Below are 27,988 nucleotides of genomic sequence, written 5' to 3'. Positions count from 1 at the left end.
GTCGCCGGCCGCGCCGCCCGCCCAGAAATAGACGCAGCACGTGCGTCGCACAGGGCACACGCGTCCACGCCACGGACGCCGCGGCCGCCCCGCACCCCGCGCCGCAACAAAACTCAAAGAAACCGCGTTGTGAACACAAGTGTTGTTAATTTAACTAAAAACTCCCAAACTATTTATAGCTTCTAATAGTGCATTCGCTTCGTAGTGGCCTTCCTATAAAGCTCCGTGTTTACCCAAAATATGTATTAGTAGTGATTTAACGTGGTAGCCTTAAAAGTAACAAAATAAAGTAACGATGTGCCTTAACGCGTAATAATTTCGCGGCACCCGGACGGGTGCGCGTGAGTCATCGAAATGCAATGCATCAGATTGATTCTTCTTCTGGTGTTTTGTGTGATTCCGGAGCCAGTACCGGCCTGGAAAGGTGACATGTAAGTATACAGACTATGTTTTCTATAATGGATGCTTGATTTCAACTCATTGGCCTTCCGATTAGCAACAAATTCATAATAAACATTCGCCTTTAAAGATTATTCAAGAATGTATTTAAAACTGCTGAAATTTGGCACTTTCGTGGTTGTTTGTGTCTGATTCACCAAAAGCATTGTATGTAATTTAAACACCTCACCAGAGCTATTGGTAGCACATTTTGTTTTTCTAAATATAAACTCTGAATAGTAATTAGGAATTCGGCTCGTTGGATTCCGCAGAAGTTCAGCATAAGTACTTTTAATAATTGATTGCTGAAGGATTAAACATATGTATGATGTAAAACTAATTTCATTAAAACAATCACAATTTTTGGGATAAAATGTTTTTGGGCCTAAGACAATTTGCACGAACATAAAAGTTTTAAACTATTGTTTTAGAGCTTCGGAGTTAAGATTTTGGTTTCTTAATGACAACTTAATATGTAGATAATCATAGATAATATTGAAACAGTATATAATGGGTGATAATATATAGGCTGTAGCATCCCATCAAAGAAAAATCCTGCATATTTTTGGTGAAAAAATTATGCATAATGTCCTTGAGTATGGCTTTTATCTTTTATCAACGTAGTGGGTAGGTATTAAAGCGAAAGCACCACGCTATCGCAAGTTCGCAAGCCCACAAATTAGAATTTATGAAGGTCAACATCATTTATCTTTTAGGACCCAACTTTTTCCGGAGTTCTACCTACTTGACTTTACTCACTAATATTATTCTACCAAACCCGGGAAAACATCTATCTAAAATAACGTTATTGTCAAAGAAAACTGAGGAAATAAAGATTTTGTACGAGTTATGTAGGTATAGATTTGTTATGATTTATTTTCGTCGTTTGTTAGCTTACGGACAGCGAATGTCAACCCTTTATAATGTATTTTACCTGCCTGCCTTTGATTCAATCGTGGCTCGATTCGATCCACTTTGACTTTCATTCAATTTCGTTCGACTCTACCTTTGCTTTCAAACTCAGTGCTATTACCACTGCATTAATAAACATTTTTATTCGATTTACTTACTTAAGTCGGTTATGGGTAACGTAGTGTAGGAACATAGGTGGCATTTGGTAGGTAGGTATGAAGAATATTGTCAATTTAATAGACAAGTCTCGTCGAAACTCTTCAATACAAGGATGATGTATGAGTCACCCATCAGTCAATCTATTTTCATGGAGGTGACAGCTTTCGGATATCCTTTTACGTTCTTCCCGAGCAGAAACAGGTAAGTAATTGATAGACATATCTAATAGAACGGAGAGAGTGTTGAAGTTCAAAGATACATTTGAGAAGGTCTGCCAACTCGTATCGCTTGGCAATAAACAAAGAAAGGGAAAATTCACGAAAATAATACATGTTATACCTGCTTGTAGTTTCAAGATAAGATTTTTCAAATTGGTTCTCCTTTGTAGGATAAACTTTTAGTGGCACTAAGCAGTTACGTTTTGGCAATGCAATATAAATTTAAAGTTAGCTTTTCTACATAATTCCGTTTCTACTTTAACACAGGCGTTACTGACGTAACGCTTTTCCCTCTATATTTGATTATAAACTTTCTGCGTAGGCATTTTACGCGTAATTGGTGATTATGATTCCCATTACTGATTAGATTATCTATTAATCAAAATAACGACGCGTTTATTAATTTCAGGAAGGTGGTACTGTTTGGCCTCATCAATTAAGTTTCGGCCTGATTAAGTACATTCTGTTCAATTAGTACTGAAACTAAATATGGCTTAATTGTACCGATCCAAAAATTTCGCTTACCTATTCAAATAAAGGCTATTTACGGTATCTACACTCAATATAAAATACTTTTTCCTTCAAAGGACTTGTTATTCTGTAATAACAGCCAAGTTAACAAAACAAGGAAATTAATTTCGTTGTTCCATTCCATTATAAGAGATATCATTTTACTTTGTAACGTTGTCATTATTTACGGTATACCCACGAACGTTTTTTCGTGAAACAGGCAACGGTCGTGACCAAATAACAAAGTGAATTCGACAGACGGCGTTTTTCATGGCCGTAGTGAACCGGCAAATATTTGCGGCCGATATTAACGTAGGAATCTGCGGTTCTCCTTTGGGAGTCGTAATCAATATTCGGAAATGGGAACTTATACGGATATTTATAGAACAAATTGCTTATATCAATATGTAACAGTAGTTTGTTCTAATTTACTGAATGTGGTTGGATAGTTGTAGAACAGTTTGGTAGAGGTGTTTCGATGACTAAGTGGAGTTATTTCTGCTTCATACATCGCGAGTTTTATACATATAGATACAACTAGGTAGGAAAGTACACCTACTACACTTGTGTCGAAATTCAATTTATGGACCTTCGAACATAATATTTATAAATATGCCTAGATAAAATAATAAAAACAGGTGATTCACCTTATGTAGGGGAGACCGGGGCTGAAAGTGCCGGGGGTAAATTGTTCCGATGCAAAATATCTCGACAACAGAAAGAATTAGATATGTGATCGTATTATGTCGCATGTGGCCAACTGTTAGGCATTATACGAAATAATACGATCACATATCAAATTCTTTCTGTTGTCGAGATATTTTGCATCGGAACAATTTACCCCCGGCACTTTCAGCCCCGGTCTCCCCTACGGCCGCTGTAGTCTGCTCTATCAAGAACATCTGCAACGCAGCGCTCTTCAGCGAGGCGGCGCACATACTCCTGCAATGCGTAACTGTCAGTATCGTGAAATATACACTGTTGCTGCTAAATCTACAGAAAAATATAAAATTACACTACTATATGCATTATTTACGACAAAGCAGTTTCTTTGAAGTATAAGAGTATACAGAAAGCATGATAAAATTGGATATAATCTAATTTTCAGGACGACGGTTTCGTATGTAATCGATTTTACTAATTCGTTTGATCACGTTAAGGCGATTAGAGTCCTCAATGACCTTGGGCGTTTGACCTTCACGCCGCGCGAAACACCCGCGCACCCCGCACGAAAACTCCGATTTGACACCGCTCAAAATTACACGGGCATAGGTAGATACAGAATAGAAGCTCTTTTTTCATGACATTACTGCCTATTATTTTAAACTTGAATATTGATGAACCTTGATGTCGGTGTCATTTAACTCAGGCGTAAAGGTATTTAATAAAAATATCACAATCCATAAACATTTTGTACGGGATATTATTTTTTAAAAAATTTTCGTAAATTTTCTAATGTTTTTGTCAGTTCAGCCGTTCTCGAAATTTGAACATGTAATATGTAGGTAACATCGGGTGGAATCTTGCAAGCTGAATTTGTTAGACCAACTTCCTGACGACAACTGTAGGTATTGGAACACATAGTAGTATTGTCTAGGGTTTAAAAAAGCAAATGTTTCTTCTTTTGTCTATTGTCATTCTCTTTGTGTCACTTATGAAGAATAAACTGAAAATGTGTTTAATCTCGTCTTTTTATTAGAAATCCTTCAACAACTGATTGAGTTAAAATTTTGGATATACATGTAATTCGGATGATATTGTGATGACATGGAGTCGATGTGATGATAGAGCTGGAATGCCAGTGGCCCCATAGCAACTCTGGGATTAAACGATTCCATCGAGTTTAGGCTCGTTTGATTTGTATTTATTTATTTATACAAAATATAAGTAAGTAATATTATGTAAGTAAGCTACTTTAAAAATCACGAATACCTACCTACTTCAATTCTCAAAGGCAAACAGGGTCTGATGATGGAGCTGGAATGTGGCCGTAGGAATAGGCTAGTTTCTTAAAAAAACACTTTTAGTCCGTCAATTACACTATCAAAAATATAGGACACGGGATATTTTTATTTGTCAACAAACAAGTAATTACGATGTTATGATGCGATGAAATTCCGCGTGACGTCACAAATCGCAACAATGTTAAGCACGCCTTAACGTCATGGGCCTCTTCTGAACTTTGGCGCGCTTTATCTCTTTAAATTTTCATGAGTTTAAAAAAGTGAAAAATACATTTAAAGTATTTTTTTGGTAAGTTGACCGACGGACTAATCAAACTCTTGCTTTACCCAGGAAACATCCCTATTCTTCGAAATTATTACGAGCTACATAACGAAAAATCTTTGCTACTACGCCGCAGCAAATTCCGCATCATAAATAAAAAAATAAATTAAAACAAAAAACCTTTTTTTTAAAACAAGTTTTTGTATGCTAATAATTTTAGTTTCATGACATGCTCCCAAAATTCATCATCTTATAAGAGGATTTCAGTTTTTATCGACGAAACTTTTTAATTATTATAGCCTATAGGTACGTTTCATGGTTAGGTAATTTAGGGAAGTTTATTTGGACTTAACATGAAAAATATGGTATCAATGTACTGTGTACCTATGCACCTTCAGTGGCAACAACAAGGTCTATTGAGTACCTATAGTCTACTAAAGGCATGAAATATATTAATTTTCACCAAAAATTAAAACCAACTCCAAAACGAATCACCAAAAGGTAGGCTGTCACCGACTCCGAAAATATCAATCATGATATACGGGCATTTGTAATCAGTATCCACATTTTTTAATAAGCTCTATAGAACAATTTATCAATACCACTTTATCTTATTTTTTTAACTGTGGTATTTTCGCGAAGAAACATATTGAAAATCTAATTCTAAATGGCCCATTTGCAACGAGCCTAAGTATGAAAAATATAAATTGTTTTCTTCACGTAAATCGATTAAGTTACTGATTCTGACTCGCTCCTAATTTAGATACTGATTGCAAAGGCCTAGTAAATAAATAACGGAATATATTTTCAACTTTTACTTATCTAGTGCCGTTTTTTTTTTGGAGTCGATTTTTTTACACTAATAGATTCTATTTAGGTAGATAATAGCGTTCGAGCATGCCTTAATTTAATCGTATCGTCTGACTGAACGTGCTCTATGAACAACTCTGACATAAAAACTATTGTCAAACAAAGACTAGGTTGCACCATCTTATTTTAAATTTGACAAAAGTCAAAAATCTGTCAAACTCCATACAAAAAAACACCGGTTATCGCCAAAGCTACGGTCAAAGTTAGGTCACGTCAGGTGGTGCAACTCAGCCAAAGAAAAAATTCATTTTGATCGCTAATGTCAGTTTGCAGCGAGTGACACAACCTCCCCGTCTGAAGGCCAGCGGCCGACTGCCGCCCGCACCCCGCGAAGGCCCCCTCAACAGCAAAACGTTCGGAATTTATCAAAAGTAAAATTTATGAATGAAAGTAATGTTCGATTGAAAAACGCAACGTGTCATTTAAAGATTAAAGAATTCCTAATCTATTCGTGCAAAAATCTTTTAAATTAACATAGCCGTTTTGGAGGAGTAGGGAATTTAAGTAAAAAATCGATGTACGGTATTTATTTTTTTAATCCAAAACAAAGAGACGTAGCGAAAATTCAAACGTCATAAATGTAGTCCTTAAACTGTTGTATAACATATATTTTTTTCAACTATTTCTGTCCAGCAGTAAAAGAGGAGTAGGCTTTACAAAATGCCCAATTGACGCGGATTGAGGACTCTAATCGCCTTAGTGAATGGCAGATTACCAATGAATGAACATTATGCGGTCGTTAGGATGTTAATATCTATAAATAAATGTTCAATTTCATTAAATTGTATCTGTACTGAACTGTCAAAGTAAAAGCTGATCATAAACCATTTGGAACCTGCAATTTCCTCCAGGGCATCGTAATCGATTCCTGTAATTGGGGAGTATCGACGCCCACGGGACATTTGAACAACGTGTTAAAATCAGTAAAACGATCTTACGCCCATTATAAGTCACAAATCGACATTGCTTTGTTTCATCAAGTTAGGAGGTTTTAGATGTTTGGAATTCGAAGAAAACATTTTCCACAAAGTTGTTCTTTAACTCCAAGGACTTATTGTTTATGTTTAAACCTCTACCTATTTAAGTTATTAAAGTGTTATTACAAATATTTTCTTTGTTGAGAGCTTAATTGGAAATTACGATTAAACTCGTGTTCCAAGACAAGACTAAGTAAAAGGATTAAATTGATATTTAAATCCTCTTTCTAATTAGTAATTACTTAAGTCTTTCTGGCTTGACGATAATCGTCTACGGTAATGTTTTATTAAGGTTGATCCATCAGAAAACTCAAGTAAAACTAAATAGCGGACAACCAACAGAGTAATTTATTAACGTAAGCATGTTCAACTCGTTCCAACTTCGAAATAAATGTTAGCAGCTAAACTACTCGCCACCGCTCTACGAGTCACACGAGAAAGGTTTAAAAATGCACACCAAAAGCTTAAGGCTAGGTTGCACCATCTTATATTAACTGTGACAAATGTCAAAAATCTGTCAAACTCCATACAAAAAGCGCCGGTTATCGTTATACACTCGACATCAAATAAATCGCACCTCCCGCGACAAGCATTTTCAAACGTATGCTTCTCCACTTCCCACCAATATTGGTACCATTTGAAAGCCTAGTTCTAACCTTCATTTCATTAAAGGAAAGGTTTTTACCCCAAAAATGTGTCTTTAGAAGGATCCAGAGTCACTTCTTCAAAAAATAGGTAGTTACGCTAGAGCCAAATTTTATGGCTATAAAACTGTTAAGTTGGGATTAATCGCTATCCATCTGTTAAAGAGGACACGTGAGATCATTATTTGGTTTTATAACCATAAAAATTGGTCTAATTGATCCCATAGGTGGGCCCAAAGTGAGGTATTTTTTCAAGTCACATTTATGGTATATGTTAATCATTTATTAAGAAATTAAATGTGTTTTTCTTTAAGGATATTTATTGGGCTTTCAAATAACACCAATATTGTTGGGGCACCATGATTGTGTCAGAAGAAAATCGTTAAAGTTCGCGTCGCGGAAGGTGCGGTTTATTTGATGTTGAGTATAGTTACCGTTAAAGTTAGGTGGTGCAACTCAGCCTAAGCAAGTTAAACCAACACAAGGTTGTTTCACAACTCTGAAACAAGTTGCGTGTTGTTTGAATTAAGTATATTTTCTACCGTGTCATATGAAACGTTAAAATGCCTGACTAAAATTTTGATACATTCACATTATCCACACATTTACTTTGATAAGATCACAGCCCCGAGCTATACCTGGAATATTATTAGGGGTACAAAACAAACTTGCTTTATACTGTGTAGTTTTGCCTGCGACTTTTTCCAAGCATATTTCGTTACGAAAGTACTAGGTAACTAAACCTTTTATAAATAGCATATTTGCCGAAGTATAAGCTATGACCTTAGAAACTTTCATCATAATTCGTCCAGTGGGTAGTTTTTGTGTAATGTAGCAACAAACATATTTCTTCTAAACTTTCACGTTCATAATAGTTTAATAGTAACATCAAAGGCTTAGTTTTATTAGTTTTAGAAAATGCACGAGTGAACTTGCAAAGGATGGCCCTTGTGTGTCGAGCATCATTCATAATGAGCTCACAATTTCTATACACGTTTGATGCTACAAAACACGTCACTGTGGGGAGGGAGCTCCTTTGTAGGCTTGATTGCTGACTGGCGTTTACGTAGATTTATACAGTGATTACGTAGAGTCGTAGACGTATACATGCTTCGTAGGGGTATTAATCTAGCCCTTTTAAAATCTGGCGAGTCTTGCAAAGTCACTGGAGCGTGTAAACATCTTTTTTGACATCGCGTGCCCTGTGAGCATGTCACGCTGTCTAGAGCTGTCGTTTTGAAAGTTTGATTATTTTGGGTTTAGTACTTCAGTATTTATACTAGCTTTAAGCTAGACATACCATGCTATTCGCATATAAATTGAGATAAGTTGCATTCAGTGACGGCAATACCCATGACGTTAGCGTGTTTCTTGTCTGTAAAGTTAAATGCAGCTAGATCAAACATAACAGAGTCACGATTAATACAGTTTAACCGTTGCTTAAAATATTCTTCTCCCAGTGTAATATGTATTATGAAATGTAAGTCGCTTTTAAAAGCACAATTGCCAAAAGATTACAAAGTATTAGAAGACCTATATTTTTCCAAACTTGTAAGGACTCTTACCTATTTATGTGAAATATAGGTAGGTAACCAACATTCTGATGTTATTGAAAAGAATATTACCAAGCCATGTCGTTCCTAATGGCGCCAGTGTTCTGTAATATGTATGAAAGGATCGCACGAGGCTCCCTGGGGTGTGAACATCATATATGTTTCACGGCATTGTTCCGAGTACCTCGTCCCAGCTAAGAAATGATGGGACTGCCACAATAGCTATTGTCGACGATATTGTAGATAAAATTATTTATCATGACTATCGGCTCTACCCACGCTTTTTTGGAAAAAACATGCTACAAAAAGCTTTCAATTATATTGGAATTATACTTAGAATGAAAGCAGGTGCCTACATGTAGGAGTTGTATGAATGTAGGAGTACCTACATCGTTCAGAGGTCGTCGCTAATATCAAACTTGAGTCTAATTTCGGCGTTGGATAAAATTTTAGTTAGAGTTAGTAACTTTTCTACCTTACTTGGCAATCTTGGCATATTTGAACTAGTAAGTCAAAGGTCAAGGGTAAAATACATTTTTATGGCGATTATCACACTGCGCCGCGCTCCGCCGCGGTACGCGGGACGACAGATTTAATCATTGTATGCAAGTACCTCAGTTTGTATAGAAAACACGCGCGGCACAAAACACTGACAACGCGTCTGCGCGCGGGATTTTTTATATGAAATCATGCGGACCGCGGCGCAGTGTGATAATCGCCTATGTGCTAGGTAAAATAAGTCTTTCCTAGGAAAAGTAACTATACCAACTCTCTTTTTGTTTTAGACCTCGACCAAACAATCTGAAGAGAGACTTCATAATCTTTATAAGGTCTGAGGTTTGCCCAAGCAAAAAATATTATGATGAAAAAGCCGAATATAATACCTAAATCGTTTTACGGAGTTTGGCCCCAGCTTACGTGAAACGTTTTAATCTTAAATCGATATTAATACGCAGGGTGGGCTTGATAAAATAATCTTTTTGGCTTTAACAAAATCCCTAAAGCAAATAATAACAATAATATAATAAATAATTTATTTGCCAGAATACGGTTACAAATGGTTATAAAAACATATTCTATCGTACATAAGATGTGCAAATATTACAAAAACACGGAGTGATAAAAAAATAAATAAAACGAAAAAGCAATCATAGGGTAGTGTTCCTATAATTATATTTGTTCTGACGAGGAAGGAAGACATTTCTATTTGCATTTCTTCTTCGTCTCACTCCTAATATTATTATTGCTGTTCGTAAGAATATTTTGTCATTTCCGATATTTCATGTTCCTTTAGTTGCGAGCATTAGTGCCATTGCAATATAAAGTAGGTAGTTATAAATTCTAAACCACAAACATCGTTACACAATAAAACACAGTTTGTTGGGTAGTAGGCTTAATTTCACTCTATCGTACCGTCCTACGCTTTTGTGATCACCTCAAATAAATATTATTCAGCAAGCGTTACATTCCTCTAAAAGCCTGTCAGGTGTTGTCCCAAAATTACCTACACCAACAGAAATATAAGGGCAGATTTTTCACGTCGTCGCTAATATAGGGACCGTCCTGTAAAACGTACGAGTCAGGTCGCGCGTCCCCGGGTGAGAACTTCGTCCATATTTTATAGATTGCCACAGGTAGAAACGCGCCGTAATATGAATGACGCTAAATTGGCGCTATAAACGCAAACGACTCAAATTGAATTGGCGACGAAAATAAATGTGGGTATATTAGATTTTGCAATTTGGTGGAAATCTAAATAAAAGTACACACTTTTTGGCTTGGATACAGCTTAAAAGTAAATTGTATTACAAACCTGTCTCAAATATCTACTTTAATTCTGTGTATAGTACAGCGCTGAAGTAAAGTTTTAGATTCATAATTCTAGGAACAACAATACCTTCAGTTATTAAAGTTTCCTTGCCACATCTGTCGAGGAACTTGGCCCCGTCAACAGAAGTCGCAATTTTCTTGATAAGATTATTTGCATTAAAATATAATATTTTTTATTTTATGAAGTGTGTGTTGGTTCACTATTCAACCATAATGCTTTTTACAAAATCGTTTACCATAAGGTAACTTACATGTCCGTTTCCTCTCTTATACAAAATAAAAACTCAATCACATTAGGTAGCTTTATTCTATTTATTTTTTTAATCCGATTCTTATACAAAATAAAAACTCAATCACATTAGGTAGCTTTATTCTATTTATTTTTTTAATCCGATTCAGTTTCTGAACTATTTCAAGGAGCTATATTATTTCTAAAAGTAGATTCACCAAAATATACTCGTATAAATCACATTTATAGATTTTGTCCCAACAAATCAATTTATCTATGTTGATCGACATCTACTAAGTCGATTTCATATTTATTTATAGTCGGTCTACTAAAAACTGAATTCGCATCAGCGATGTAAAATCAGATTGTAATACTCGTATACTTACATATATTATCATGAGTCTAAGATTTCAAAGTGAAGGGTATTAGCAGTAGACCTCTGAACAATAAAATTTGCTGTGAAAAGACAAATTAGAGAGTCGCTCTTGGCGAGTTCGTTGCTTTGTTAAGCAGAACTTGGCAAGCGTCCTATTTTTCCCGACGACAAAGAAAGCCGTTAACCAAACTGTGCCCCTATCGATGGATCTTATCTCTTTCATAAGAACGAAGGAGGATGTTTTTGCATATTATACCATCTTAATGAAAAAAGGGTCTTTATTTGAGCGACAATACCTTCTGTATTTTGAAGCTTACTATTTAGATTAAAAGGATTCCTGTTGATATTTTGAATTAATCTTATGATTACTTATTAATTAATTTACCAGTAGGTGAAGAGATTACCCGCTAAAAGTTTTCAAACGAACAGTATCGATCCAGGCGACGCGACCGTGCAAACTAACCACTACATAATTTTTCGTGCTTCGGTATAAAAACGTCCATTATCATAAATTAGCGAGGAGCGTCGAAGTTTACCGACTGAGCTTTTGAGCACTGGCTTAAACTGTCCAGTGGAAACGAAAATATTATTCAAGCGTGATGCTAACTTAGTTGTGGCCCGTTCACAGAGTTTAGGACTTAAGTAAATAATGATGAAGTTTTTTTACGTGACTTTGAGTGTAAGTATAACATATTATTCGTAGTTTTTTGAGCTGGGGTTAACGTTAACACTACGGTACGGATCAAGTCTAGAGTTTTCTTAAAATTCTTCAAAATTGTTTCGTGGAATATCAAACATTGAAACAATTTACTGGGAGTGTTCTGTCTACGATAAATATTTCATTACTAGGTATTTTAAATACATAAAAGAGCAATAAATTTTAATTACGCATTTTCTTTCCAGAGTCAAAGCATGGGCGAGGACCCTGGGTAGAGAACTATGGCAACTGAGCGAAGCTCTTACAAAATCAGACAAAATTAGGAGTGTAAGTATAAACTCCTCTCTCTGCACCTTTTACAAAATACAATAGAAATATTATGTAAATAAGAAAATTAGAACTGAAAGTTGCGGCGAAGCGACATCAACAAGTTAGATGGAGAAATTCCGCACTCATTTGCATTTGTTGAAATATTATTCGTTGCCAACCTTTGACCCTCTTTGCTTGTTACTTTGAATGTAATAAAAAAGAAAATTACTGGCTGGTTTTTTCCGTTTCTTTTTTGTCACTGAAATCATATTTGACGTTCATTTGTTTTTGTATGGCTGTTGGTCATTATTTACGCTATAGTTTGCAATTGTTTTAATAATGTTGTTAATTAAATATAAAATTAATACTAATGTTAATTTAAGATCGGTTAAGCAATGTTAATTTACTCGTTAAAAGCTTGGGTTCAATTAACTTACCCAAATTATGTTTAGACGATAGCTCTGTTTTAAGGTAAATTGATTTTCCTTGCCGCAATTTCTTCTCTTCTTAAGAAACACTCTTGAAACAACTTTACTCGTTAAAACAAGTAATGCTTTCAACAAACTTCCTAAAATAATGGAGGTGTTTATTTTTCAGAAATACACATTAATGAACGCGAGCGTGAAGAAGAAAAATGGAAAACTCATATTAGAGTCGTCTCTGCGCTCGGTCAGCACAATGTTGACAAGAAAAATTAAAGCTGTTAAGGTAATTTAATTTTTTCTAACTTGCCGACTGCCCGGGGACGACAAAAATACGGCGTTCAAGTAAATAGCAAAATGTTAAAAACTACGTCTACGACTACTTCGTAGTCTTTTATTCGTAGTACATCTGTAGTCGAGTTGCTACGAGTTTCTTAGTAATGGAAGCAATTAAAAAGATTGTTTTTGTGGATTGTTAAGTTACTTTACTTGGAATTTTAGACAGTGTTTGTTTAGGTACAGAATTGTATTCGATAAATTGAAGATGTTGCAAAGTGATCGAACTTAAAACTCGTCACATTATCTAAAATAACTGATCTAGGTAGAGGAAAACGGTAAATGAACTAAAAAATATCATTGTATAATATGTAGTTTTAAATGAGTTTCGTTATTAACTAACTTATCATCACTTTTATGGTTCTTTTGGAATAACTAAAGATATAATATGCTACTGTCCATGAAACTTATATTTACTAGAGTCCTTGGTTCTAAATTATATTATGATTAGGCTAATTTCCCCCGGGAGAGCGTTGACGGAAGGGAAGTCGGGTCTTTAGCACAACTTCGGAAGCGAGTGAAAGTTATTACGGTTGGGATTTCATACATCTTGCTAGGAATATTATTATACAGTTTTTGATTAAAGTTTCAAAGGTTGCGACTAGTTTTCGTTTTGTTTTAGTTTTTATATCTCGTACTAAGTCTGTTTTCCATGATGGAACTTCATAGGGTGTGCATAGTATTAGTTGTTGTAAGGTTTCTTCAATGAAACTCGGTTTTAGTAAATACAATGCTGTTTAGTAGATACTTTATACAGAATAGACGTTAATTAAAGATACAAAATTAGGTTAGGCTGCCGGTTACAAGTGGGCGGGAGATAGACTACAATGTGGTAAGGTATACTTATAGACTTGGATCAACCTGATTGCTCGATAAGAAAGACAATTTCGTGCTTCGGTGGCTACGTTAGGCCATCGTCTGATTAAATCATGTCATATACTTCTATGGTAGGTCGTCGTCGTCGTTTCAGCCGAAAGACGTCCACTGCTGGACAAAGGCCTCCCCCAAGGATTTCCACAAAGACCGGTCCTGCGCCGCTTGCATCCAGGTACTTCCCGCGACCTTCACCAGATCGTCGGTCCACTTAGTGGGAGGCCTGCCCACGCTACGTCTTCCAGCTCGTGGTCGCCACTCAAGAACTTTCCTGCCCCAGCGGCCATCAGCTCTTCGAGCTATGTGCCCCGCCCACTGCCACTTGATTTTAGCGATTCTGCGTTCTATGGTAGGTGATAAGTGATAATATCTGAATGATAAAGTCTATTATAGCATTAATTAGTTAAGTAGGTAATACTAATTCTATGTATTTGAGATTCAACAGTTGAATTCATTTTCGATTCTATAACCAAGTTCGACCAAACATTGCGGTTATATCGAAACGAATCTATGACGATTGCTATATTCTCTAGAGGCACGGGGTTGTCACAATCACAATCAATTTAGCAGATATCTATTTTTATAATCACGTCAATAATTGAATCGTTTTTTCCAGTGCATTCATGCAACAGCGCAGAAGCTGGCCAAGGAGTTCAACTACACAATAACAGAAGACAAGGACTACAATGACTTCGATTACTGCTCTGCCAAGTACTCCCGCTTCCAGTACGAAGACCTCGCTGACGTCGCTGATGAAGATGATGATACCAACATCCCTAAGTTCGCCAAGAACAACTCTAACTACATGGAGGTCCAGCTGGAGAAAGACTCGCACTTTTATGACATAAGTGTTAATACTAATATAAGCTGTGTACATGTACCCACAAATATTTATTATAAAGGTATTTTACACTGATTTTACACAGATGTTGATATTATAGTGTTTATAAGTACCTACTTGAAGTATAGCATAAACTTTTTGAGATACAGAGTTATAATTTGAGCTTATTTGTTTCAGAGAGAGACGCTTTAAATGCAATTTTATGGTCAAAAGGCCTCAACGAAATATTTATAAATAATTACAAATCAGACCCGTCCTTAGCTTGGCAGTACTTCGGTAGCTCGCACGGCATACTACGCTTTTACCCCGGCATGCCCTGGAATAACAGAAAGGTTGTGGACACGTACGACTGCAGAGTGCAGTCGTGGTACATTGAAGCAGCTACATGCTCCAAAGACGTTATAATTCTTTTCGATGTGTCAGGGTCCATGACTGGATTCAAAAACTACGTGGCGAGAAGAACACTCCGTTCACTTCTAGACACGTTATCTAATAACGACTACGTAAACGTTTACACTTTCAAAAACAACACAAAAGAAGTAGTCACTTGTTTCGTCGGCCTAGTGCAAGCCACTCCAGAAAACTTAAAGACAATCACGGACACTTTAGAGCCAAAAGACAACGGCAAGGTCCATAAAGTGCCTTTGGAAGGCAATGCCAACCTGACTGCGGCTTACATAAAAGCATTTACCACTCTCAAGGCGGTAAGTTTTCTATAAAAATATTTTTCTTTTTTCTCAGTATTAAAAGGCTACAGCAGGAAAATAACTCGAAACGTTACACTACTAAAGACCGTTTAACTTAGCGATAAAGTTTTCTTGGAAAACCTTTTGATCTCTAGGCTTTATGTATCGCATTTATTCGTTATAAGACCTTCATTTTCGGTGTAAAAAACGTAAACGTACCTAACGGAAAAACGTAAAGTAAATACATAGCCTGTTGTTACAAAATATTTTCTTTCGAATTGCCAACGAGGCCTGTCATACGCAGCCAGCCACAATGTTGGCACCACAGCCTAGTCAGCCGCACTCGTTTCTGGATATGACAATCTAATAATTACTTATTTACGAAGTGAATGTTAGCAATTTAATTCAGCGGGTCACAAAATATTCCAGTAAAGTTATGTGTATTACGAGTTTCACGGCTGTTAGGTCCCGTGAGATGTAATAAAACAAACTTCGTTAGGAGCTTTTGACCTTATTCCGTTGAGGGTAAAAGCATGCTCGATCTGCTTTAGTGCTTAATTTTAACTTTATTATATGAATCTGCTGTTATTTTATGTTGTTGTATTGATAAAGATATTACATTCTTTATTCGAGTGTGTATTGAAAGAAGCGAATGGCGTCTTGTCTTGACGCTTGTTTACATAGGAAACCTTACGTTTACTAAGTAATCGTAAAGTTTATATTCGATAAAATAATCACTCAATCATGATCACCGAAAATAAAATCCCCATTTCAGTGTGTAACCACAGAATAATAATAAGTACTGTGTAACGAGTATCAAAAATTTTACAACCTAGGAATACCTACCCAAAATAATTATACTATTACTACTTTCATACGAGCGCTTTCACATTAGGGCGTTAGTAGCGCGACTGCAGCGCGGCAGCGGTGACGTTTTTATAATGTGAAGGCACGCATCCTCTGTCACATAGTATGAAATTTTCGGCAGAGCGTCAGTCGCGCATTTGTTGCGCTGCTAAATCGCCTAAATGTCAAATCGTTCTTATTGTTGCCAAAATTTGCTTTAACATGAAAGCAAGCTGACTGATTATTATCAATTTCTCTAACACAACTATCTTCCACTAGAGAAGGTCCAACTGCAGCGTGAGCAGCACCCAGGGCTGCAACCAGCTGGTCATGGTCATCACGGACTACGTGCCCGGGAACCTCACGGAGGTGTTCGACGAATACAACCGGGAGAAGGTGGGCAACGTCACCTACATCCCGGTCAGGGTGTTCACGTACCTCATTGGAAAAGAGGTCACTAATGTCAGGGAGATTCAGTGGATGGCTTGCTTGAATAGAGGTAAGAAATAAAAATGTGCCTGGCTAAATAATAATACCTAATACATAAGTATATTTTACAGGGTAGACAATAAATAGATCGCTTACAGAGATAAAAGCCTTCAGTAACAAAATATGATTTTTACGTTATTTTTACATAAATTAACAATATTTACTACGCAATATTATGTGCTTTTTCACTGTGTTTTAATGGACTTTACTTGTTTTGGTGTGGTAACAATCTAATAAAGAAAAAGTAGATAATGACGGAAAAACGTAGGTAACTAGGCAAAAGTCAAGGTTTATTACGAAGCTTAATTATCACGGCAGTAAATGATGTTAATGAATTACCTTCCATGATTATAATTGGGTATTTATTTGATAAATGAATACCCACACGAGTGCTTCAGCATTAATCGGTTGGCATGTCACTCAATCCTTTCTACGTTACCAAAAAGGTTTTGGGACTGGATCTTCATTAATCTTCGAGCAATGAGTTAGGAGGATTTTCCGGACTTAAGTATAAGCGGAGGATCCTTGATAAATCCCGCAAACTGCTACATTGATTTTATTCGCTCACAAGTTTAACTGTGAGTGGGTAGGGTAAGCTTTGAATATTTAGTGGAACAAAATTTACTTTGTCATTTGAATCTATTCACGGAGCAAAAGGGATGGGAATAACACAAAACAATATTATAACAAGGGGTTTCTTGGAATGAAGGTTAAAGGTAATGGTGATGTTGTTTGTCACAGTCGATGAATCGAAATAGATACGTTTGATCGTATTTAATTAAGTAACTTAGTTTGGTATGAATATTGAATAGTCACCAGCACATAAACCGACTTCAAAATAATCCAATTAATTTTGAACTTCCGACTAAAAACATGTCAATCAATTGGTAATTGGCGGCCGTACCAAATTGAAACATACATGGTTGAAGGCACATCAAAGTAAACATTAACGTTTTATAAGTATGTTGTTATAGGAACTATGTTTCAATTTATGGAATGTATCAGATACCTACCTGATTGATGTAATTTTGTCACTCTATAGGTTACTTCGTCCACATTCATTCTGTAGAAGAGGTGCAGCAGCAAGTATTGAAGTACATCAACGTGATCGCTCGCCCCATGATCCTCGCGAAAGACGAACCGCCGCCCACCTGGACCCACGCCAATATCGATTACACGGTAAAATATACGATGAATACATTATATTATGGTTTTAAAGATTACAATCTCGTTAAGCACATAGTTATCTAACATCAGATCGGAGGCAACTTCTTTGAATTATCTAACATTAACGACATTGTAAATGTAGATTTTTCTTTGTCATAGCCGTCCCTTTTCGCTTCATTTGTATTCTACTTCTTTTCTGTATAGGATGAATTTTTACTAATCCAATAGGTGCTTCAAGGGTGACAAACTTTGCACAAGAAACTATGTAGGTGCCAAGGTTGCCTACCTCGCTTTAGTTAGTGCAAATTATTTAATACCATGAAAGTGGGCGACGAAGTTATCGGCTGAAGTTAGAAGATAACAACAAGTTTCTTGTCCAAAGTTGTCTGTTATCATGACGACAAATAAATCTTTCATTGTTTTACATAAACGTAATAAATAATAATTTTAATGTCGTGGCCGAAGATATTAATTAACGTCGCAGCATTTTTAATGAGCGGATGAAATAAGGTCACTGCCTTACCCTCTAGTCAAAATTACAAGACTCTACTCTTTTAAGTTTAATATCTGAAATTCTTGATTAATGGAGAGTGCCCAACTTCGGCCATTAATCGCCCAGAATCCACATTTAAAATGTTCCAAGAAAGTTGAAGTAGGTATAACAAGAAATGAGCACTGTCCTTGTTTAGAAGCCTCCCACTTTACCTTTATGTTTTCGCTTTTCTGTCGTAAAAGCAGTCATTAGGCCTTCATTATCATTTGAAAAGTGTTGTTAAAAGATACACTTTGCTATTTGCAAGTTAAATATGATATTACTTAGTCAACTATGGGCTTTAATGTTAAATTATAACTAGGTAGGTATATAAGTTGTAAAACTTTCTAGATGCGAGAGCCTCGTTATTTTGATGATAGCTTTAGTAGGCCCTACTCGACCTCATTTCCGATATAGAGCTCAGAAATATCTGATAATGGCGTACTATGCCTTTTGAGCTTCATGGATGTTTCCGAAACAAATAGAAAGAAAGAAAGAAAAGCATTTATTTGGTTCCGACTTAAAAAATATAACACACAGAATCAGATAACAAAAAACAAGTATAAGTTAGAACCAAAATTGGCCACCGCTCAGCATGTGTCATGCTCTGGTGTGGTAAATAAAACCAGAACACGACGCTGTTATTCTGCGGTGAACTAACTGTGAAATAACTGCATTAAAACACTTATCCGTGAAATAAATTATTAAGTAAGTTTGATGAAGTTATTTTACATGGTGTGTGATCTTTTCAGTCATAATAATGGCATATATGAAGTACATTTTTAAACTTTTTCTCACGATCTAATATTATATTTCTCATTTCACAGAGAACATCACTCTGGGGAGTTAGCAGAGACGTGAAAAAGGTAAAAGAAATGTGTTATTCGGAATCGAATAACATTTCACATTTACCGCTTTCGGGTGAAAAATGATTGTTTCATTCATCTTTCAGCCTGATGAGGACAAGTTGGTGACGTCAGTGGCCATCCCGGCCTTCGATCACAAATACAATGAGGAGCACAACGACGCGATGCTGCTCGGTGTGGCCGGTACTGACGTGCCTATCGACAGCATAGCCAAGCTAGCACAACCACATCAGGTATGTGGAACATTGTTTTTTGTTGTGGATTGAGTATGTTTTTAATGAAACTGTCATTGACAGTACTAATGTTCAAAAGGGAATAAAATTGGAAACATTTAAAATAAAGTTTGGAGTAAATGGGCCATTCTTAAATTTGTGCCAATTTTTTTTTAAAAATTAAAGATTTTTTTTTAAAACTTTTTGCGATGTGTATCGAAAGTATAAACCAAAAGCATACTTTTGATGTATATGGACAACCTTAAAGCCCTCGGAAAGGAAACAAAATAGCCTACGTAAACACGGCTGTGACACTGCATGACACGGATGTGACAGTTTTACATTTTTACTGTAAATAATAATATTTATGTTGTTAAATTTATATCATAATAGTTTAAATTGATTAACAATAAAATACACTAAATTCGTTTCATCAACAAAGGTGTTATTTGGTAATATGTACTTTTTTCTGAACATCCAAAAATTTAATTAAAATTGAGATCAAAAATACCGTCAGGTAGTTAATATATTATCTACTAGATAATAAAAAAAAGACTTTTTATTATTGGCACTATCTGATCATGCTTCCGATATGCTACCTACATGGTTTCGATATGATAATATGCTTAACAAATTAGTAAATCTTAAACACAGTAGGTACCTAATTGAGTATCAAATGAGATTTCTGTAGGATTCACATAACAGTTGGTTTTGACAACTTAAACATGTTTCATAGTCACCGTACCACTAAAAATATGGTTAATAGCAATTCCTTTTAAAACAACTCCGACCACCTCTGCAGGGCCTTTACCGGGAGCTGTCTCAGTAAAATTTGATATTACTGCACAAATGAGAAAGTGCAATAATTTTTCCTTCGTGGCATCTAGAAAATCATACTAGCGAAAAATAAGTACACTTACTAAAAGGCTACTCCTAAAAATTGCACAATACACAAAATAATTTAGCAGAACAACAAAAACTATTAAAATAATAAAAATAGAATGTCACAACCACGCGTTGTAATGTCACGACCATGTACTTAAATAGTTTGCGGTAGTGACACATTTTTAATACCATGGTCGTGACAATTTGGAACGTGTCCGATATATCCAAAAAACCATCTGTGAATTAGCAGATCTTGTGCAATTATCTGAAACTATACTGCATGAGGTACATAATTATGTTTTATACAATAGCGTGACATTGATACCTACCTTTAAAAACCGTACACGGGATGGACGTGTTATGGTTGTCTCTTTTTTCAAATAAATAGGAAATAATTTTTTGCGGCTCACTCACTACGTTCAGCCATTTGCAAATCTAATAAGATGACAATGTTACTGTTCTAAAAAAACTTAGCAAGGGATGTCAATATCAAAGATAGTTTTTTACCGAGTTACGCATATTTAAAGTGGCGCACGTGGTTGTGACACAAAAACTGCTCACACAATGTTTGGTGTTCAAAATCAAAAATGGTAATTATTATTGATATACATTTTTAACAGTCTTATATAACATGTATTAATCTTGCATAATTACTGTAATATTTATCAAAATAACATAACATCTCTTCAGAAAAAAATATTGTATGTCCAAATCCGGGAATCTCACACTACACGGTCCGTGACATTTTGGACTTGTAACTTTTTTTTAATATTCTTCTAATAGTTTTATGATAAAAATGATATTGGGCCTAGTTAATAGAGGTATTTTACTAAGTAAATTAATATACAGTGCACTGATTTTCTTTAAAAACATATGCTATTCTTACATCTCACACAAAAATGCGTAAGAATAAGAATGGCCCAAATACTTGTTTTGCTTTGCACTTTTCTTGCACAAAATTAAACACTAATAATGCGACGGTTTATTCATGTATTGTTAGGCTCATTGCTTGTCATTAAGTATTAGGTCATTTAGTTTTCACTGCAGAGGGATAACCATTTTTAATTTAGCAGAGGAAAAAGGAGGATTTGGTCTACACGTTCCACTATTAGTATACCGAATTCAAAAAAACTAAGTGAAACCGACAAAAAGTAACAGATGTTTTTTCCAAGCATTTTCAGACAGCGGATTGCTAAGCAAGAAACCCATGTCCATTAATCTTAACCTAATCTCGTTTCAGCTCGGTGTAAATGGATACTCATTTATCGTGAGCAACAACGGATATCTGCTCCTGCATCCCTTGCTCATAACAACGGTAAGTAAGTAGATAATACCCGACAATATTGACATGGATATCCCATTCTATTCAGTACTAAAAGTATATTAGATTAGGTATACGATTCGCCCTAATCTTTTTAGGGAAGAACGATACGAGCTCTTTATTAATTACTACTGACATTAGCTACTTCTTAATTTCCCAATCTTGTGGTTGCAGCAGTACCAGATTATTCCTTTGGTAAATAAAATAGGTTGTGAATCAATATACAGGATGTCCCACACTTAAGTCCTTTTTTAAAAAGTGTCAGTGTGAATGACGTGCTAATTTTGGGACAATCTGTATATGTATAATAATGTCTATTTACCTGATTAATTACCAAATTAGTTTTTTAAATTAGTAATTGAGTATTTCTATTTTATGTTATCATAATAGTTGTACGTTATTGTATAATATTTCTAATAACTATTCATCAGATCAACAACACATTGCAAGCTAACTACAACAGCGTGGATTTCGTGGAGGTGGAACAAGTGGACGATGGAAATGGCCCGCGAGTGCTCGGCGAGGAGATTCAGTCGCTGAGGGAGATGCTGGTCAATGGAGAAGACGGCAACATGAGAGACGTCAAAGTTCTCTACCACTACGATAGCATGAGGTAATTTTTACAATTCTGCTACCATAGTAGATCTACCTATAGATAGATAGAAAGTATTTAGTTTATCAAAACCGGTTACAATTATGTTCTTTTTTTTGTAAATACAAATTACATACTAATAATTCTGTTAGCCCCTCGTGGTTAAAGCTAAATATGCTTGTGTTACGAGTGGGATCACCACAATATGCGAGCGGCATCGGGATTCGGGATTCACCGTTCGGCAATCGTGGCTTTTATCACAGTGGTATGAGACAAAATGGTCTATGACTCAGTGATTGCGGGGAGTGACTTCAGAAATCTAGCTACACTTTGGGACAGAAGTTAGTCGCTGGAGACGATGGCAAAATAGACGGAGAGCTCTACCACTATTAAAGAATAACTATTATTACGAAAAGGGACAAAATCTACTTGATTGAGTAACAAACGAACTGACCATATTTTTAATGTAACGTAACAGAAAACGACTCGCACAGAAAAATATCTGGGGGCACGGCAGTGCCCCCGCCAAGTCGAGCGCGAAGCAAACACTGCCGTACCATCCTTTACTGGAACCATTTCGCCGCATTTTCAGGCCCCTATTTGAGAACCTCTGGATAAGACCAGAACGCAGAAATTTTCGTCATCTAGTAAGCTATAACCACATACTTAAAATCCAAAATTTCAAGTCTGTAGGTCATTTAGTTCCGAAGTTAAGCGAAAGCAAAGTTTCGCATTTATGAAACTCACTCACTGATGATCATCAAAATAGAACTAGTACTTCCCATAAACTCAGAGAGCTGAAATTTGGTACAGAGTTAGGGTTTAATGGCCACATAAAGGAAAAACTATAAAAACTAGGAAAATCGAAGATCTGGAGTAAACACCACATTCATAATCAATACTACTAGCGCCACACCGGCACCGTGGTGTTCGCCTGTACCGCTCACTGCTAGATGGCGCTAGCACTTTGAGCGTCAATTTTCTGCACCGCGGTGTCCAGGTTTTTTTCCTTTGTAGACCCCCCCGTCGATTAAGTTGAATGTTATGAAATTTGCATTTCGTTGATTTCGATTATTATATCGTGAGATTCGCTAAGGTTAAGTTATTAAAACAATTCTGATTCGTTGTCCATTTTAAAGGTCGTTGAGTTTACTGTTTATTTGTTTTTAATATTGTAAAAAAAATTCGATAATATTAAAAGACGACGACGTTAAATAATTATGCCACTTTCTACAAAAAGAAGTGAAATCCCACCAAAAACATTCTGTAAAAAACTAGCCAAGTCTCGATGGAGCTGCTTGTTTATCTCTAAAAAGTAATGAAATCTAGACAAAGTCGTGCCAAGTCTATGGTTCCTTACTGCGATTTCTTTATTATTATAGTTAATGTTGTGTGACTTGGCCGTTGAACAATCTTTATTAAGATAATCATACATAAGTATTATTGAAATACGCAGCTTTATTAAGCCTACAATTGACTGGTTATTGAATCAACGTTTTCCAAGTGGCAATTTTCCATCGTCAATGGGTAGCGGTTCTGGCGACAGATTGGTGCAATGGTGTCATGGAGCACCTGGTTTTGTACCCTTCAACGGCCAAGTCACACAACATTAACTATAATAATAAAGAAATCGCAGTAAGGAACCATAGACTTGGCACGACTTTGTCTAGATTTCATTACTTTTTAGAGATAAACAAGCAGCTCCATCGAGACTTGGCTAGTTTTTTACAGAATGTTTTTGGTGGGATTGGACTTACAAAATCTAAAAATGTTCCATTAGTGTCCATGTATAATGTTCAGATACTTACCACATTTACTAACAAGTATTATTTACTGGTATTGTTTACAAAATGTCAGGTTAATGGTAAATTATTAAAATGATTATTATTCAATTTCCAGGAGAATAGCACGAGTTCAGCATGACTATTTCTTCAACAAGTTAGAGGGTACGCCGTTCGCGATGGGCATTTCGCTGCCCAAAGGCTATGGAGACACTGAGCTCTTGCTCAAAGACAACCCTTTGGAGGCTAAACAGGGAAAGGAACTTACTGGCATCAACGTTACTGATTACTTCAGGTTCAGTTACAGGGTCCACCCTGATTGGTAAGTTTCAAAATAATAGTATTAGTTTTATTTATCATTTTGATTATAGGTCAGTCAGTACCTGAGGTGAGGGGGAGGGGTGACACTAACATAATATTATGACTTGACAGACCATATAAATCTGAAGGAGATCTGAAGTCTCGCTGATGTTTGACGATACAAAAACACCCTCCCATGCCGCTCCCATTATTGAGAGATTTTTAAGCCCTTATATTGATCCTGTGTTAAAGTATCATACATATTGCAGGGTTTACTGCAAATACCACTACCTCGAGGGTCACGAGTCAGACAATGCTGAGGAGGAGATCTGGTCGTTTTTGGTGCGGCTCTCGAACAACGAAGTCGACATCACTAAGAAGCAATACATTGATGAAGACGACAAACGAAACTTTACTCTAGAGAGTAAGATTCCTTTTATTTACAATGCTTAGTATTCTCATACCTACTTTTATTATAGACTTACAAATGCATAAAATTATCCATACGTCCGGACTGGACCACTTTTAAAATGACTTATTACTGAATAATGCCTGAGTTTCTTGCGCTGCTTCTTCTCAGCACTGGCCCATTTATTGTCCCGAAGCAGTGGTAGAGTTAATACTGGGACGTGTAATAGTGCTTTTTAAAAGCCTATTTGTAAAAATGAAATGACTTTTATGAGTTTTTATAATTTGTAGCTCATTGTGGCAACGCTACGACTCAGTTGCAAAAAGACGATTACTATTGTAATGAGGATCTGGTGAAGCAACTGGTGTTTGACGCAAAACTGACCACGCCATTCTTCAAGGAGTGGAACGCTTCTGACGAGGAGGTGGAACTGACGGCCAAGTATAACGTCAGCGTGAGGTTCATAGCCACGTCCAGTGGCTTGACCAGGTGGCATTACATCTTCGACGAAGACAAGAACGAAGTGGTCGACGATGAAGGGAACAGATGGAAGAATTCTAAAGAAGAGTATGTAAACCATAATACAGTTATGTTTATATTATTTCCAGTCAACCTCATTGTTCAACTCGAAATTAAATAGGTACTTTAAAGAATTCATGACTACTTAGAGTCATTCATGTTGGCAATCATTATTGCTGGAAAGCAACGGGATACATAATATTAAAGAAAAATAAGATATACTTTACAGATTGTTAAAGGTCACGTAATTTTCCCATTTCAGAGTTTTCGGCGACAAATATTACAACGCTATCGAAGAGACGTGGTACAAGGCAGCAGTTCTTCAGCACATGATCAACAGAGAGTCTATAGTGATTTCCACACCGCTACCAATCTTAGACGAAATAGTCCAGAAAGGAATGGAATTTGACAAGAATGGGGACATAGTCATGACTGCCAGCTACGCCATATTTTACAAAGATGGAGATTCTGAAACACCCGCTTCTGTCGTTGGCTTTGAGTTCTCATTTTTGAGTTTCCAAAAGAGATTTTTGGAAATTACTGGAAGAACGTCGGATGAGGTGAGCTGATGAAACATTTTCATAACTTATTTTTATCTGCTCCATGTGAAATTCCATTGGAAGTAAAAATATTAAATTTTGACCTTTGTTTCTTTTTTACTTATTTATTTATGTCGTACATCACATAACATGATATTAGGCCCGGCATTTCATATCTTTAAGTTTCATTTATTTATTGGTAGACTAACTATCTTATGCATGTTCAGATGTTAACAAATTAATCTCCAGTCAGTAATCAGACAAATTAGTAATCTAAATTGTTGAAAATTTCAGCAATTCCACTGTAACAACCCTGACTATGACTGCTACGTGATCGACAGTTCGGGCTATGTAGTCATGTCCCGCGACAAAGAAGACATCGGCACATTCTTCGGCGCCCTTGTACATAAAGAACTGGGGACTTCAAACGCGCATTATGTGCTCGCTTCATTCCTGAAGAAGAATGTATACGACCACGTCGAAGTGTTCAACTACCAAGCTTTGTGTCCGTATAAGGAGCTGCAGGCGCAAGGGAATAGTGCTTGGCAGTTTTTGACGGTTTGTATTTGACGAGATAAGAACCAAGAAATGTTAAATCCTGTCTTTATTATAACTTTGATATCTCAGAGAATTTACACAATCCTCTCTAATCAGAATCTCTGGGTACTAGACAACGGATAAAAACATTTATCTACTTTTTTTAAATCTTATAGGTCAGACAGATTTTGTATTTTACGATCATTTACTTTCATATTATCAGAATTTGTTTTGTGAGCATATTAACAGACTATTTTTATTGTATTTTATGTTCCCAGCCTTTCAATATAGCCACCAGTTTCTTCCGTTGGCTCTTCGCAGAGATGGTCATTATCTTAACAGACTTCCCCAATTGGAATTGGAATGTTTATGGGAACGTCCTGTTTGAAGGTTAGTGCTAACAGGAATAGATGACAGTGACACATACTTTCAAAGAAATGGAAAATAATCTAGTCTTAAAACTTTAGTATAGAGCATATACTTAATTATTTAGTCTAAACATTACCTGCACTGTATAAAGCTGTAATAATGTCGTATAAGAAGCAAATAACTAGCTTTTGAAATCGCTTTGCAACATCTAATCAAAGCCTAGGTATTATAGTTATAGTATGTAGGTATACGCAGCTGGTTTTACCTCTGTCAAATTTATCTGATATGACAAAATAATCGACCGAAGTGAAACCTGACTGCATAAAACATTTCTAGATACAGTGTGTATGTATAGGGGCGTTTAGTTGTAAATGAGTATAGATAAATGTTGACTGTTAACTAATACTATGAGATAGAAATAACGTGTAGGTAAGGTGAATGAGCCTGTATTAACATCATGCAGCGCTCTTCGCATGACACGCTCTCAGTCGCAGCAACTGTTCTGTAAACAACTAATATTTCCGCTTACGTAGCAATGCCAACAACCGCATGCTTTCCGCTCGCAGATTATGATCTAAACCTGGGAATCACAGACGAGCCGACCACGACCACCACGCCGCCGCCTCCGCCTGAGGCAGAGAATAAAGACGGGAATGAAGATGAGAGGAAGCCTTTCTCTTGCGACCACCGTATCAGCTTATACATCTTGAACCAGTTGATGTTCTTGGATCCAATGGGGGAGATTAAAATGATATCGGAGGACGAGCCGGGCGACTGCCACCCGCGGTACTGGGCCACGTATATGCCGGAGACGAATCTATTGCTGGTGGTGATCGAGAATTCGTACGTGAAGTTCAAGGACGACTGCAATCTGCCGCCCAACACCACGCCGCAGCCGACCAGCAACTCCACGACGAGCCGCGAGCCCTGCCACAAGCTCGACTTGGCCGGGCTCACGAGAAGGCGCCTTGAGGGTTGCTTCACTTACCATGATGGGGTAATTTATTATTCTTACTATTTTTTAATTATTTTATTAATCAGAGAGTTGTCATCATATCTGGACAGGTGAAACCAATTTTCTGAGCCATAGGGATAGCCATGAGTGATAGGGAGAATTATACTCTGAATTTTTAGTTTTATACTTTAATCTAAAGTAAGTATATTTAAACGATTGTCATTCTTCTAATGCTAGTCTAACCTGTGGTCTAACTCAAAGTTAAGTCAACTAATACCAATGTAAGTGGAAAGCTCAAGAAAATGGTGGAAAAATATATTATAATCCAATTCACTGACATATGGTTATTAGATACTAAATAGTCTGAAGCTACCGCAAATATCGATATTAAATAGTGTTTTATTTCCACAGGAAAGAAACATAACAGCATGCGGCATCGGCAGCATCGCCCGCGCCGACCTGCCAGTGTTCACCGCGTCGGTGCTGATCGCCACGTTCCTGTACCGACTGCTGGCCTAGGTAGACGGCCTACAGAATTTGTACCTTTGTTACTTTCGCAATAAAACTTGTTGCACCTTTCGTCTGTTTATTTATGTGTTTCG

The 27,988-nt window shown here is 36.4% G+C and overlaps 1 protein-coding gene across 2 annotated transcripts; it reads left to right on the top strand.

Moving 5' to 3' along the window:
- Window positions 1–18: 18 nt before the first annotated feature.
- Window positions 19–27,965, top strand: LOC135073357 (voltage-dependent calcium channel subunit alpha-2/delta-4). 2 transcript variants are annotated; one of them, XM_063967520.1, is made up of 19 exons: window positions 19–431; window positions 11,846–11,927; window positions 12,507–12,617; window positions 14,157–14,442; window positions 14,559–15,085; window positions 16,193–16,412; window positions 17,445–17,581; window positions 18,929–18,967; window positions 19,054–19,200; window positions 21,305–21,379; window positions 21,817–21,998; window positions 23,877–24,080; window positions 24,328–24,482; window positions 24,758–25,034; window positions 25,249–25,546; window positions 25,820–26,083; window positions 26,341–26,452; window positions 27,025–27,428; window positions 27,798–27,965. In XM_063967520.1, the coding sequence occupies exons 1-19, from the start codon at window positions 355–357 to the stop codon at window positions 27,903–27,905; spliced, it is 3,705 nt and encodes a 1,234-aa protein (XP_063823590.1). In that variant the 5' UTR covers window positions 19–354; the 3' UTR covers window positions 27,906–27,965. The 2 variants fall into 2 exon arrangements, with proteins under 2 accessions (XP_063823590.1, XP_063823582.1); XM_063967512.1 differs by having other exon boundaries at window positions 26,998–27,428.
- Window positions 27,966–27,988: the final 23 nt, after the last annotated feature.

The sequence above is a fragment of the Ostrinia nubilalis genome, chromosome 1 (assembly GCF_963855985.1).
Source record: "Ostrinia nubilalis chromosome 1, ilOstNubi1.1, whole genome shotgun sequence".
NCBI classification, from domain to species: domain Eukaryota; kingdom Metazoa; phylum Arthropoda; class Insecta; order Lepidoptera; family Crambidae; genus Ostrinia; species Ostrinia nubilalis.
Note: the sequence above shows the minus strand (reverse complement) of the source record. Positions and strands in the feature narration are given on the sequence as shown.

Excerpts from the sequence above, each read along its gene's own strand:
- LOC135073357 (XM_063967512.1), top strand. The coding sequence starts at position 355 with ATGCAATGCATCAGATTGATTCTTCTTCTGGTGTTTTGTGTGATTCCG. Across the intron at positions 21,999-23,876 it reads TACCACTACGATAGCATGAG|GAGAATAGCACGAGTTCAGC; the intron begins GTAATTTTTACA and ends TTCAATTTCCAG. Across the intron at positions 25,035-25,248 it reads TGGAAGAATTCTAAAGAAGA|AGTTTTCGGCGACAAATATT; the intron begins GTATGTAAACCA and ends TTCCCATTTCAG.